Here is a 15,790-nt window from a genome sequence, read left to right on the forward strand (position 1 = left end):
TGTGGCAAGTCTACAGATATAAAGAAATTATTTGATGAAAAAATTAATTTCGAATTTTGCTAATTGGGTAATAGGGGGCGTGTTTTGAGTTTTTTCTGCCAGTTTGCTGAAAAGAGTGGAAATATCAAAGTCTGTCTAATTTGTCGATTATCAAAAAATTTCCGTGGTCAATCACCATTTTATTTTTCACCATTTACTTGCCCGACTGTCCGGAATAACATAATATTAATTTCAGATTCACAACACCACGCGTTCTTTGATGCGTCGCGGTCAAACATTGACAATTTAACTGCTAAAAGGCTTAAAAAATCAATTGTGGTCTTGTCTCGTCATGGTCAGGTATTAACACATGCGCCTCCGCAGTGACAGTAATGTGTAACCACAAGACAGTTTGTCGATATTTTTATTCCAAATTCAAAACAATATGTCGTATTGCATTTCAAGTCTTTGTTTGAAGAAATTCTTCCTACAACAAAGTAATTTCGAGGGGGTTTTAGCGCACTATTTCGGTAGCGTATTGAGAAACTGTTGTGTGATCAGGTTTACTGCGTTGGCTGGTGCAGACGATGATTTGAAGCGAGGTGAGTTTTGGCCCTTGAAAAGTTGTTATCGACTCAAAATGGGAATGAATATTCACTTTAGTGTTATTCAACATGGTTACATCACAGTAGACTCGAAAATCTTTAGTAAATCGCAACATTTGCCGCATTTTGTTCGGGCAATCTTGCCTCGTACATTGTGTACATTCATGCATGCTATAGACGTGTAATGGAAGCCAATTCGGGCAGAGAGATAATATTTGAATATCAACTCTGCTTTTGGAGATTACATATTAGTCTGTAGGGCACATTTTGTGGCATTGATCGGGGCGCTTGATCGGGGCATCCTGCAGTTGATTTATAAATAAATTATCACAGGTATGTACTATAGTATGGGATGTAAGCCGACATTGTGTGGCATTGCGTGTAACATGTTGGGTTGAGCTACCGCCATGCCGGTGGAGATGAGTTTATCTGCCTGTCCACGTAGGTCATCATCATGATTGATCAATATGACTAACGTTCCACATGCATGCAGTCTGTATATTCAGCATGAGCATGGTCGGGCTGGCAGTGCATCACCATCAGTACATCGATGTACGTCGGTGTGGGGGTGCGTTGCCCTTGCAGTACAATCATGAATGGGCCAGTTACGGGCACCCCCTTGTTAATAAACAAATTCTTGTCTTTAGGTAAACATTCAGTTTAAAGTACAGTCCTTGCTATGGACTCGGTGTCCCACATATGTCCTGGATGTCCTTGGTCATGTAACCTGCTGGTCAATTTCAAACAGGCCTTGTGTCCAGCTAGGAAGTGAAATTCCACCATACCACGCATTGTACATGTTGTTACACTTTTACCTGAAGACCAGGTTGTGGGTGTAAACAAGGGTATGCCTGTAAGGGGTCCATTGAAAAGACATGACTGGCATTTCTTTTAGGTCAAGTCAAGTCAAGTCCTAGGCCGGAGGCCCTAAGGATGGCAACACTTTTTCGGACATTTTGAAAATGCACAACAGTATACGAAGCAGATTTTCGCAAAACACGACCTCACAAAAACACCCCATTTCGGACACAAGATCAAACTTTCTCGCACATAAATCATACTACTCTACACGATCTATGAACACAAAGCATCAGTATGCCACACAGATCTCCGACAAAATATTTCTTCTTCCCTCCGAATAATCTTGGGGAAAACCTCATTCTACATTATGGAGTGACATTTTGAAAGTTACAGATCGCGTCCCGATTTTTCGGATAAATGCCTACAGAGAGTCGGGAAGGTGTAAACTGCTGATGAAATTGCTGATGAAAATGCTGATGGCTAACTCTAAGTTTGGTGGCTTGACATTTCTTTCTTTTTTAATACTATGCAATCAAATTCTAGTATATTCTACTTATAACCATTTAGTGAGGTGGTAAATAGGAAAAGAGAAAAAAATATGTATGAAAGGGTGTTTTTGATCAAAGAGTAGACGGCATTTTTTTGAAGTTTTCGAGGTGCGCCGATCAGCTTTTAGACTCTTCTTTTAGGTCGCATATCTCGCAGATTATCAACATATTTGTTCCAAATTTGATATTTCTAACAAGTCAAAGTCATATTCTTCTGCAAAATAACTTTTTATTGGAATGACAATGACAATATCATCGAGTTTCAGGCCAAAATAATTGGACCGCGCTCAGGCCCAAATATTTAGATTTTGCTGATCCAAGATGGCGGCTAAAGGCGATAGAGTAGCCATCAGCATTTTCTCATCAGCAAATTCATCAGCAGTTTACACCTTCCCCAGAGAGTCCATATTTTTTGTGTGTACCCTACTACCGCCGTTTGCATTCAACTATAAACATGATAAATGCATTGAACATTTGTCGTGCTTCTTTAGTCAACCAACCAAGAAGTTATCTTGAAATTTGGCACATTTTGGCTACATTCTTGCCAATAATTTCTTTCTTCCATATTTTTTTGCCCGGCATGCCCGGAAACTACATGTACAATGACCCAATGTAAAGATGGATATCTGACGACTTCATGAAAATTTTTCACGATCTTGCACGCATCCAATATCTTTTCAATATGGTTTCATTGAGAAAAGTTGTGAGAAACTGGTCTTGTGTTGATAATGTATTTCCCTAACAAGTCTTATGTTGCATTGATGCTTTACCAATCATGCCAATAGTACATGATTTTGTACCAAAGCTGTATTCAGGTTTTATTCTAAAAGTCGATTCAAGATAGGCAACTGAAGCCAACAACGAACTTTCGACATTACGCCATCCTCTGTAGTCTGTTAGGCACAAAACGAGCTATCTTAGTTTAATGCATGACGTCAAAATAATTTATTTTATAAACAATGGTACATGTACATGATGTATCCATCCATAGCTTTCAGATCCTTAGCATTGTACATGTAGTAATAGTATAGGTCATTGTAGGTCAAGAATCCACAGACATAAAATGAGACTTTTGAAATTGTGCTTGAAGAATGAAATAAGTTAGGAATTATGATATAATTAATTCTTTTTACTCAGGACAGGCTTTTTTTATCTCACAATTTAGGTGTCGACAGGGATTTGTGTTGCCTCAGCACTGTGACCATGGCAGGCCTGAATGAGGGCTTAGAATCTGGAAGCAACTGGACAGATCAAGACTTAAACAAATTTGGAATTCAGTATCATATAACAGTCACAGAGCCTTCCGGCATTTTCGAGAAGATCAAACCATACACAATCGGCACCCGGATCTCACTAAATGACCTTGCTGTCCAAAAGCTGACGGAGTACACTACTATGCTTCAGGAGAATTTCAATGATGCTTTCGTATTGGATGTCAACTCGTTTGAACTCATTGAAATGATTGATGCTTGTAACATGTGTAATGAGATGCGTGGTACATGTCGTGGCTCTGGAGATCTGAAGACCAAATATGCTGCGAGCGAAATAGAAGCAAAATGGAAAGAGATACACAAAAACGTTAGGCTGAATATTGCTGGGGCGAAGTCACAACTTCTGACCGCAAGATTAAAAGCTGTCAGTAAGTCTTGGTAAGTCATTTTTAGCCTTTCATGCCTTAATATATTTAATACAGTGGAACCCCAGTCGGCGACCACCTCACTGTCCTCAGTAACGCGACCACCCTGCGAACACGACCAAAATTCACCGGTCCCGAATGTTTTTCAGCTCTCTAATTCCCTAACTGGCCCTCGCTAACACAACCACCCCGGTACCCAGACCGCGACCACCAGCTTTGTCGGTCCCAAACTGCAAAGTAACCCCTCTAGTCTAACGCAACCACGAGGCCTAATTAATTGCTGTAATCAACCACAACTGCATCGTATCAATTGGCACCTTCTCGCAAATCCGTATTGATAATCAGCACCTCCAACCAGAGTGAACCAGACTAGGCGAACATTGGTCATAGTCTGATGGTTATTGTTTTAATAGTGGAATGAATCCTCAGCAGTTTAGTTGTGACTCTTCTTTTTCAATCTTTTCAGGGATCCCACCTTTGTTATGATTGACACCTTCCTGACCAAAGTGAATAAAGTCCTGAGAAAGGCATCACCCAGTAACTTAGAAGTGAATGAGGGGACATTCGTAGATCTTTTCCAGCATTTTGCTAGAATCTTTCTAGTTGAATTCATGTAAGTACGTGTAAATAATCGAACGTCCTAAGTCATATTTTCTGTGTTCACACTGAATGCGAATTGAAACTGAATTCCGTAGTCACGGTAGTGTGCTCTCGGGAATACGAATTGGTTAAACTGCTTTCAGAATGGTTGCGTCACACTGGGCCGAATACGCATTCAGATCGGTTTAAAATGCGCAACACTCAACCGTACAGTAATTCAGTGAACCACCAATGTACGTTTTAAAACCGTTTAGCGTGACATTCAGAAGATCTATTATGTCTTTGGTAAAGTAAAAACGACAAAAATGACATATCTTCATGATGAAAAATGTTTTCTTGACAAGACATTACTTGTTGAACTGTGTTTTAGGTAGTTTAGGAGTAATTTTTTGGCGGCGAATCACACATTATAACCCCAACATCGAATCCAGGGTATCATCAACCTCATCGAGCAAGAAAATACCCTGGGAACAAGAATAACAAGTTTGGCTCGCAAAAATAACTTAAGACGAAGTACCCTGTGCCCATGCGCAATGAGATCTTGGCCACCAGGCACTGCCAGGGGGCCGAATGTGGATATCTAAAAAGTGTGATATCTCGCATATTAATGACTTGTTTTCGATAAAACTTTTGTGGTAGGTACTCATAGCAAGGATACATCATATATCTGACAGTAGGAGAGAGGTTTCAAAATTGAAAACGTTTCAAAAATTGACAACCCATGTTAAAATTTTGAAACTGTTGCCAGGGCCACCTATTGGTGCTAGTTTTGCCATTCTGAGAGTTGTTAAATTTGTAAACTCCATAGTTGTCAAATTTGAAAACGTTTCAAAATTTGACAACTCCTCAAAAATAATAAGATATTAAGATTCAAAAGGTGATTCTTCAAAAACAGGTAATTTTACACACACAGGAAGATTTTACTCCCATGGTTACTAACTAAATGGCAAGATGGGTCCTTAAAGAACACGATGAATTCACCATCTGGATCAGGCACCCAAAGAGTTAATGAGAAAAATTGAAGATTCAAACCCAACCTTGTTCCACAAGCGAAAGCCATTGAATGCTCTATCAAAAAAAATCGCCACGGTAGAAAAAAAATTCACGCGGCGAAAAGTTTCTGATAGTATTCTAGTTTGGTTTCCAATAGTCACCCAACCTCCTTAAACACAATCCAGCCTCCCCCAGCAATCTTCCTGGGAGAGGGGTACTTTTTTGGCATCCAGCCACTTCATAATATTGCCTTCCGTGTTCTAATCTGTATGTTATTTATTCCAAATCAATGTTATAAACTATGTACTCCCCATTTCTTTCTATTTTGATCATAAATGATTTACCTAGTCATGTTATAAATTTCATTTTTTGGCCAAGAGATGAGTGCTGATTTTTGGCATTTGCGCCGACTGCTGGATGAACTAGCACCAATAGATGGCTCTCAGGAGAGTTTGCAATTTTGACAACCAGTTTACAAAATTGCAAACGCTTCTAATTTTGAAACTTCTCTTCCACTGTCTGATGAGTTTTTAATTTGACCTACTTTTCAAGGTCGCAGAGGACAGAGTGGCGTAAATTGGCCGTTTGAGTGTAACTATGGCACGTTTCTCTGCCAAAGCTATGAATTTGAAACTTGGTACATATAACCGTCTGTATCAGATAACCTCTGGTGCTGAATTTCGGTCCGATCTGCTTCTCAACTTGGCCACCAGGGGGCCAAATGTGGATATCAGAAAAGTGTTATATCTCACTCATCAATGACTTGTTTTCGATAAAACTTCTGTGGTAGGTACTCTAAAACGGGAAATTTTTGCGGCTGGTTATTTTCGCGGATTTGCATTAATTCCTTGAAATAATTTAATTTTACGCCGATTATTTTTGCTGATCAGACAGCATCTGTCAATAAACTCTATTTAAAATTCTTATTTTGCGGTTTTTATTTTGGCGGATTACAGACACCCGCAAAAATAGCAAAATTAAAAATACAGCGAAAATTTCCAGTTTTACAGACAAAAATATCATCAAACAAGCAGTAATAAGGATGTCACAATGAATTTGCAGACGACACCTGGAAAGAACAGGGGGGTCTTCCCATCTACCACTGACTACGAAAGTAGTATTCAATTGCAACCGCATAAAGTGGCCTTAAACCGCTAATGATTCAGCCTATTCTTAGCATTTTCTCGGGCGGTGAAAATGACCCGTCTCACTTCCTATTCACAAGTCTCGCGCAGATTAGGTAGTTAACAGATTAGGCCTGCTTAACGTGTGTGGACCATTTGGTTCCATTCAATAACTTGCGTATGACTCAGTGATGCTTTGATACCTGATGTGGCTTATCATTAGTGTGCAAGGATCACTTTAACGAATTTGCATTAAATGATTTTCATGGATACTTTTACTTGTAGTGTCGCGTTAATACGTATTAACGCAGTCAATTGTGAGGCACTCTGGCAAAACCAGGCACTTCTCTCCAGATTTTGAAAATGAGTTATTGGTATGAGCTGTTTCTGCAGGAAATCATGTTTAAATTAAGGTATCATACTTGACTATCGGTTGACAAATAACTGAGATATGAATGATTGAGTTCACTGTTGTTCAAGGTTTTTAGTTACAATTATTTTGAGAAAACTTCATTTATAGGGAACTCATTCAGTAGGATAAGCATTAGAAGCTACACCTTATACATTGTTTAAATCACTTTAGGTGGTGTCTAGACATAGTACACATGCTTTCAGAGGGTTCACAGGAAATATTTTCCAAAAAGAAAAAAAAAATTAATTTTTTTTTTTTTTTTACTTTTCCCCTTTTTCTCACTTTTTAGCTCACCTCTTAGCAGAGGTGAGCTTATCCCATACCGTGGCGTCCGTCGTCCGTCGTCGTCGTCGTCGTCGTCGTCGTCCGTCGTCCGTTAGCAGGGCACGTTTCGTAACTGTTAGAGCTATTGAGTTGAAACTTGGTACACATGTACCCTTATGTAATGACACCTGGGAGACCAAGTTTCGGTCCGATTCATTTCATGGTTTGGCCACCAGGGGGCCAAACGTTAAAAGTGAAAATATGCAATATCTCCCTTAATAGTAGTCGGGAAATTTTGAAAAAAATATGGTAGGTACTTCTAGCAAAGGTGCATCATATATCCTCCGGGTTTTTGATTTGACCTCCTTTTCAAGGTCACAGAGGTCAAATGGTGTAAATTAGCCGTTAGGATGTAACGATGGCACGTTTCTAAACTGCAATGACTATTGATACCAAATTTGGTACACATTTACCCCTTAGTCAGGTGATCTCAGGGACCAAAGTTTGGTCCAATATGATTCACCACTTGACCACCAGGGGGCAAAATCCAAAAACCTTAAAAATGTGATTATTCCTTAACTTCTTGCCCGATTGCCACCAATTTGATATCATGGGTACATCTAACCACCATACAGTATATGTCACACAGGTTTTTAATTTGACCTTCTTGTCAAGGTCACAGAGGTCAAATGGCGTAAATTCGCCGTCAGGCCGTAACTATGGCATGTTTCTTAACTGCAATGACTATTGATCACAAATTAAGTACACATGTACCCCTTGGTCAGGTGATCTCAGGTACCGAAGTTTGGTGCGATCTGATTTGCCGTTTGGCCTCCAGGGAGGGGGCCAAATCCTAAATTCTTCAAAATGCCATTATTCCTAGTAATGACTTGCCCGATTGGCACCAATTTTATATCATAGGTACATCTAATTCTAACATCCATTCAATGTGTCACCCGGGTCTTCTTTGATTTGACCTACTTTTCAAGGTCACAGAGGTCGAATGTACTGTAAATTGGCCATTTTGGGGAAATTGTAATTGCTTGGACCTACATCAAACCTAACACTACATGACACAAGACCATGCTCTTTATCCATCTTTCCTCCACATGAGGTGAGCACAATGGCCCTGGCCATTTCATCTCTAAAAGCGAGAAGCGCCTGGTTTTGCCAGAGCCCCTCACAATTTTCAGTGCAAATGCGCAAAAGGTAGTTTCTGTCTTGATGATCTTCTTGAAAGGGCGGGGGCATTTGTCTGCATAAAGTCCTGAAAAACGACTACACATGATATATTGGCTATTCGCACTTGTTTTGACAAATCTAAATTCTTAGGCAGTCCTCATTTGAATGTCGGACACCATTTTTAGTTCATCATTTCTGTATAAAAAAAAGTCTAAGACTGGACGAAAGCTAGTAAAACTGTTGTGTGAGGGCGGGTAAATCTATCTTGCGTGTCCTAAGTACGAAAATTTCAAATCGAATCGAATGCGCATTGGGCCAAGTGTGGTGCAGCCGTTTTGAAAAGTGTACATACCCATTTTTAGTGGTATTCGGGAGAGCACTCTCTGGAAAACCTTTCCAATTCGGATCCAGACATGCCAGAATGAACAGCATGAGACAGATACTGGCATCTGAACCTAGCTGGATGATACAGTGTTTGCCTCTGTGTAAATGTGGCAACAATGACAATTGACATGGAATTCTAGTAAAAAAAACATGAAAAGCAAGAGATTTTGCAACTGCGTAATTCGCGAAAATATCCTGCACGCAAAAATAGTATCTGTTTTTAAAACAGTACTGGGGCCAACCAGAATGCGCTAACTTGAAAATGCTAAGTAGACGAACCAATCAGTGACTGAGTCGGGAGACCTCTTGAACATGAGAATGACTTGCTTCTACTGCACTATCGCTTCCCCAGAGTGTAGTCATGTGGAAGAATGATACAGGTGCATACTGTAAAACTGGAAATTTTCGTGGTATTTTTCCTACAGCGCAGGTGTGGGCTTGACGTGACAGTGTATAGGAGTCATTGGATCACTTGATCACTTGATCACTTGATCATGGGACATTTCGCTTGTCCGATAAATAACTTAAGAACGACTGAATATTTTCGATTCATCTTTTGTGCATGTATGCTATGTCAGTAGACGTGGTTTCCTTTCGAAATCCGACCCGATCCGGTTCATGGTTTAGCAGCCAGGGGGCGCTTTGTGTAAAAACAAAATTTGCCATAGGTCCCTAGGTAAAGGTCGATTTTTCACCAAATTTTTATGGTAGGCTTTACTGGTGATACCACACTGTGTGACGTACAATTTTCTGATTTTATTGATTTTTCTGCCCTAAAGGTGGCGTGTCATGAAAAACTCGTATCGGGCGAAGTCCGATCGATAACTTAAGAACGACTGAATATTTTCGAGTCATCTTTTGTGCATGTATGCTATGTCAGTAGACGTGGTTTCCCTTTTGAAATCCGACCCGATCCGGTTCATGGTTTAGCAGCCAGGGGGCGCTTTGTGTAAAAACAAAATTTGCCATAGGTCCCTAGGTAAATGTCGGTTTTTCACCAAATTTTTATGGTAGGCTCTACTGGTGATACCACACTGTATGACGTACGATTTTCTGATTTTATTGATTTTTCTGCCCCATGGGTGGCGTGTCATGAAAAACTCGTCTTGGGCGACGTCCGATCGATAACTTAAGAACGACTGAATATTTTCGATTCATCTTTTGTGCATGTATGCTATGTCAGTAGACGTGGTTTCCTTTCGAAATCTGACCCGATCCGGTTCATGGTTTAGCAGCCAGGGGGCGCTTTGCGTAAAAACAATATTTGCCACAGGTTCCTAGGTAATGTCGGTTTTTCACCAAATTTTTATGGTAGGCTTTACTGGTGATACCACACTGTGTGACGTACAATTTTCTGATTTTATTGATTTTTCTGCCCTAAAGGTGGCGTGTCATGAAAAACTCGTATCGGGCGAAGTCCGATCGATAACTTAGGAACGACTGAATATTTTCGAGTCATCTTTTGTGCATGTATGCTATGTCAGTAGACGTGGTTTCCCTTTTGAAATCCGACCCGATCCGGTTCATGGTTTAGCAGCCAGGGGGCGCTTTGTGTAAAAACAAAATTTGCCATAGGTCCCTAGGTAAATGTCGGTTTTTCACCAAATTTTTATGGTAGGCTCTACTGGTGATACCACACTGTATGACGTACGATTTTCTGATTTTATTGATTTTTCTGCCCCATAGGTGGCGTGTCATGAAAAACTCGTCTTGGGCGACGTCCGATCGATAACTTAAGAACGACTGAATATTTTCGATTCATCTTTTGTGCATGTATGCTATGTCAGTAAACGTGGTTTCCTTTCGAAATCTGACCCGATCCGGTTCATGGTTTAGCAGCCAGGGGGCGCTTTGCGTAAAAACAATATTTGCCACAGGTTCCTAGGTAATGTCGGTTTTCCCCCAAATTTTTATGGTAGGCTTTACTGTTGATACCACACTATATGTCGTACGATTTTCTGATTTTATTGATTTTTCTGTCCTATAGGTGGCGTGTCATGAAAAACTTGTATTGGGCGACGTCCAATCAATAACTCAAGAACGAAATCCAACGCTATCCGATTCATAGTTTAGCCACTAAGGGGCACTTTCTGAAAAAACAAATTTTGCCATAAGTCCCTAGGTAAAGGTCGGTGTTTCACCAAATTTTTATGGTAGGCATTACTGGTGATACCACATGATATACCGTACATTGTCTTGATTTTATCAATTTTTCTGTCCAATAGGTGGTATGACATGAAAAACATTTATTGACCACAATCCGACTGATAATTTAAGAACGCCTCAATATTTCCTTTTCATATTGTAGTTAAGTGCTCTGTCAACAGTCTGTGTTGGTGTAAGTTACAAAGTTACCTTCCGAAATTCCCCCGCCCCAATGCATGGTTCAGCCTCCAGGAGGCATTGTGATGGAACAAAATCTGCCATTACTCTCTCAGTTAAGGTCGGTTCCTCACCAAATTTTCATTGTAGCCTTTATTGATGATAATACATGATGATATGTTGGATTTCTTCATTTTCCTACCTAAAAGTGGTGTTAGGCCAATTTCAGCAGGGCTTTGTTTGAGTGTAATCTACGAACCATCCTAAGTTCTCGTAATCCCCAATCACAAAGAACAAATACCCTCACAGCCCGCACTTCACCTTTGCCCATGGCGCTGTGGGTTAGTGCAGTGTCTGTGCTTGTTCATTTTGCTATATTTGCAGGTGTCTGTGATCTGCAAAAATAAAAACCGCAAAATAGGAATTTTAGATAGAGATTATTGAAAGATGTTGTCTGATCCGCAAAAATAAGAAGCGTAAAATTTAATTATTTCAATGAATTTTTGCAAATCCGCGAAAATAACCAGCCGCAAAAATTTCCCGTTTTACAGTAGTGCATACCTTCTGTAAATTACAACATGTGGTTAATGGAAAGACATATTTTGTGCTCAGAGGATTAGAGAAATTGTTGTGATGTAGTCATGCCTGTGTTGGCATTTTATTCCAGTCTGTCTATATGGTTTTGCAGTATAACTATTATTTATTCGGTAGAATATTGAATGACGGTGTATGTAAAGTTTTTATAATGTGTCTAAGGCTTTCTGAGTGACCATCCCCTCTTCCTTTTCTTTTAAATCCACTGCAGTCCAGCCATGGTAAAGCGGAGTTTGATGATGGGTGGAATGGAGGTAACATCCATTAATGATCTCCGCTATGATTATGAAGATCATGAATCTTATGACAGGTGTGAGGATGCCCCAACAATAGTTGTCACAGTTGCGGAGGTATGTGAACATTTATCATCCATGATCACAAAGCTAAGTGCACACAGGCGACAAAATGACACTGACAGCAAAACTGAGAGCATTTGTTTTCAGTTGTTTGTTTTGCATTTTTGTAGTGTTTGTTTCGATCACCCGCACACGGGAGACAAAATGTCATGGTCACGTCACAGGTCACATCAAAAACAAGGGGTAACCATTGGTTGCGCGTGATCCGTCACACCCGCGCATTGACCTGGCTTGGTAATGGTATCACATGACGCTGATTGCTTCATGATTAGCTGATGTCAACGACGATGACGCAAAAATGTTTTACGTTGCGTTGCAGTCGCCCCAAAACGGGGGGGCACCTACCCTCCCTGTTTCTTATCTGACTACTCTTTTAGTCAGAGATGTTTTTTAAAGTAAAAGCATCTTCTTAGGTTATAAAGTCATTTTTCAGGTGAAAAAAGGAGCAAAAAGGAAGAAACTTCACTGTCGAAAGAGAAAGCAACGCATTTCAAAGGTACAAAGAACCGAAGGAAGAGATAATGTTGGAGGAGTTAATGCTGCTGCTGCTGCTGATGATGATGAGTATGATGATGATATTGATAATGATGAGGATGGTGATACTGGCGACAGAAACCCCTCAGATATTATTGATGACGATAGGGTTGAGTTCAGCAGCAGACTACGTGGACAGCTCGGAATCGAACTTCTAGCAGACATTGATCGTTCCTGTTTAAAAGAGGTTAACAACAAGCGCATGATCCTTGGCCTGACCGTTGAGGCAACGTGGGTAGGTTTCATCCTATTTTCATAAGACAGCTGAACGCGAGAGCAGGGCAACAGCGGTGGCGATGCTGATACCTTTGAAGCGACTTAGTTGTTCCTCCTGTCAAGGTTATTACACCAAGGTTTGAAAAAAGGCCTTGCCATTGTTTGCAGGGCCTTGAATATTGAGGTATCATGATATCTAATCTACATCACGTGCCGTGAATGTCCGTCCAATCATGCCAAAAAAGTGTGGAAAAGTATCTTACTATTTCATGTTCTGACAGATTATGGTGTTGGTGAGGGATTGGGATGAAATACTACCATATCTGAGTAATTGCTAAGTTGAATGAGCATAAAAAGTATTTCTTTTATCGGATAATTCATCCTTCAGGTTGCTTTTGCATAGATATTTGTTCGACTTATGCAGGAATTATGCTCTGACTGCACACTGGTTCTGCAACTCCTGCTGCGAAATAACTGAACTGGCTGCAGATAACTGATGGTGGGTCATTTCTGACCTGAACTGTAAACTGAAGGTGGGTCATTTCGACTTTGCCCTTGATTACTTAGTATGTGTCTCGCATTTAGAAAATTGCCAATTTGCATTTCTCGTTTTTTTTCAGGTGAGATTGACCTGTATGGAGTTGAATGATGTTGCTGCCTTCAGAGAGGTGCAGAAAAAGCCTCCACGAGAAGATGCTCCTCATATTGCCACTATCTATTATACCAGAGCATATGATATGCTTGCAAGAAGTGATCGTAGTGTGTTGATATATATCATGCGGTACTTGCTGTTCCTATCAAATGACACTGCTGAGTCCCACTTGCCCAAGCTCTTGCATGGATTTTTAAGGGATTAGGGAGCATTTTAAGGGAGGTACCAAATTGGTTTTTGCTCTGTGTAAAATCCATTTGGCGGGCCAGGCAATCATCTTTTTTGATTTTTGCTTTCTTCACAATGATCCTTCCTAAGGTCACTACGCTCTTTTAACTGTGCTCCCTTCACCCTTTACATTTAGATTAGGGATTCCAGATCTGTTGGATATGAAACTTGTTCGAATAACCAGTTTCATGATTTCACACCATCACCACTGAAGTCAATTTGAAAGGCTTCTGCCTCTTAACTTTTAGAAAGTTATCCTACTTTGGAGGTGGAAGGCTGAACACATGAACACACAATAGAAAAGGCAGAAATTTAGTGTCACAGTGTATAGAGTGGAGCCTTCTGAATTTCCCCTTCGGGGATTAGGACCTTGATCTACTTATTGCAGGGGAGGAAAGAGCCTGGTTGAGTGATTGGATACATTAGTGGGGCAAGATGTTCAGTAATTCGAGAACCATTTGTCAGACATACAGAAAGTTTTGTAGCAGGATGTTAGGAAAGGGCCGGTTATGACCTTTCATTTCTGGCTAGAGCGGAGGTAAATTATGCTGGTTAACATTTTAGTGCATCGTTCCATCAATGAAACAAGTCTTAAGCTGTGTTCACACTAGAGCTTTAAAACGATATAGGAACGTTCCAGCGAGTTATAACGATATGTAGCTATTGATACACAAGGCCTACAACGATTGAAAATACTCGGGGCTAAATCGCCAATTTAAGCGTTTTCCTCCCACAGTTCTGGTTTAATTGATGCAAGTCCCAACAGTGTAGCACTGCAATACAGGTAGAACCCTAACCGCCAGGCTTACGCAACTGATCATGTACATCCCTTTCATGGCATTGGCAACTTGAGTACTGTTATGTTTATTGAAAATCACTGGTGCCAGGATGTATCGCTCATAACTGCCCTATTGATATAACAATGCCGGTATGAATGGTTATCCCCGAGTTTTAAAATGATACAGGGCAGTGTGAATAGTATAGGAACGTTTTTACCGTTGGGTGAGGGAGCATTTTGAATGATTTAATGGAAAAAGGCTTTAGTGTGAACACGGCTTTAAAGTCCCATGATGGTTCAGCCTCTGGGTACTTTCGTACATGTTCGTGTATAGTAAGTATTCACAAATTGTTCATTCATATTGTCATTCCACGGGCACTAAGTATTTTCACTTTATGATGTTTGATCATGTGCAGCAAATGTATGGCTTAAAAATGATATGATCTCCTTATATATTAGCTTGTAAATAAATCACCCATTTGTAAAAAAAAAGTGTCCCTGCTTCTTAGGTGGCAGCACTGTCCTCTGCAGACAGGTACAAGTGTAGCATGTGGAAAGTTGTGATCTCTCTTTAGGGACTGGACAGTACCGTAACTCAGTTCATGAAAAACTTCTCCATTCCAGTACATGTATTTGTACAATTTAGCCAATGCTAGAGCAACTCCAGGAGAACATTTCACCGCCAACCAAGGAGCTAAAAACTTCCAATAGCAGTACTCTGACGGTGCAGCCAACTGCAGGGTTGTCCTCATCAAACAGAAATTACAGTAGGAACTGCACCTTTGGTCAATTGGCTCCTTAGCAATGGAAGGTGTTACTAGTATGTGAGAGCACTTCTGCAAGGTTCTTAGGAACAGGATGATCCCTGCATGGGTTGATAAAGATGTATTAGTAGGTCATACCACATGCCCTTCAGGTGCCTTAGCCATGGGGGGGGGGGGGGGGGGGGGGGTCCAACCCTTACAACATGCTCTGGCAGCATGACACAGGCTAATGAATGGGTCAACATTAGCATCCTCACCAACAGGGGGGTTTCTTTAGGTTTTCGGACTGTAAGAAGGCTACATGTAGCTTATTCAATTACGTTGCCATCAGGTAGGCCAAGGCCGAAATGTTATTTGAAATTGAAATCAGCATTTCAGGACCTATGGGGCCCAATTCCCCAAAGGGCTTTCATCAAGGGCAAATTTGTAGTGATGAGCTTGTTCTTTTTTTGGGGGAAAAATGCAAGTGGAATTATTTACCGGTAGGCCTACTTAAAATAGGTTAGTAGGCCTAGGCATGGGGGGGGGGGGGGGGTGATCATGGTGGTTGACAGTAACTACTAATCCTCATGGCCAGCACCAAGCATAAATTATGTGTTCATTATGCATTTATTTTATAATTCATCAAGTGTACACTAGGTGGCAGCACTAGCCAATGAGTGTCATTTTGGTGGAAAATAGCACTTTTTCCTTGGTTTATCCTGGGAAAACAGTAAAAGCGGCCGGAAATTTTATTTCTGATTTTGAAAGTAGGTATCATTGCCTTTATCATGTGCAAGCCACAGCATTCAAAGACCTGCAGTGTTGGAGATATGAGC

At 40.6% G+C, this 15,790-nt stretch overlaps 1 protein-coding gene across 1 annotated transcript; it reads left to right on the top strand.

The window, feature by feature from the left end:
• Nucleotides 1–546: 546 nt before the first annotated feature.
• LOC135498058 (uncharacterized) lies at nt 547–14,703 on the top strand. Its single transcript, XM_064788208.1, has 6 exons — nt 547–581; nt 3,099–3,582; nt 4,036–4,182; nt 11,656–11,794; nt 12,234–12,569; nt 13,171–14,703. The coding sequence occupies exons 2-6, from the start codon at nt 3,137–3,139 to the stop codon at nt 13,405–13,407; spliced, it is 1,305 nt and encodes a 434-aa protein (XP_064644278.1). The 5' UTR covers nt 547–581; nt 3,099–3,136; the 3' UTR covers nt 13,408–14,703.
• The last annotated feature ends 1,087 nt before the right edge of the window (nt 14,704–15,790 follow it).

Source organism: Lineus longissimus, chromosome 13, assembly GCF_910592395.1.
Source record: "Lineus longissimus chromosome 13, tnLinLong1.2, whole genome shotgun sequence".
Lineage (NCBI taxonomy): Eukaryota > Metazoa > Nemertea > Pilidiophora > Heteronemertea > Lineidae > Lineus > Lineus longissimus.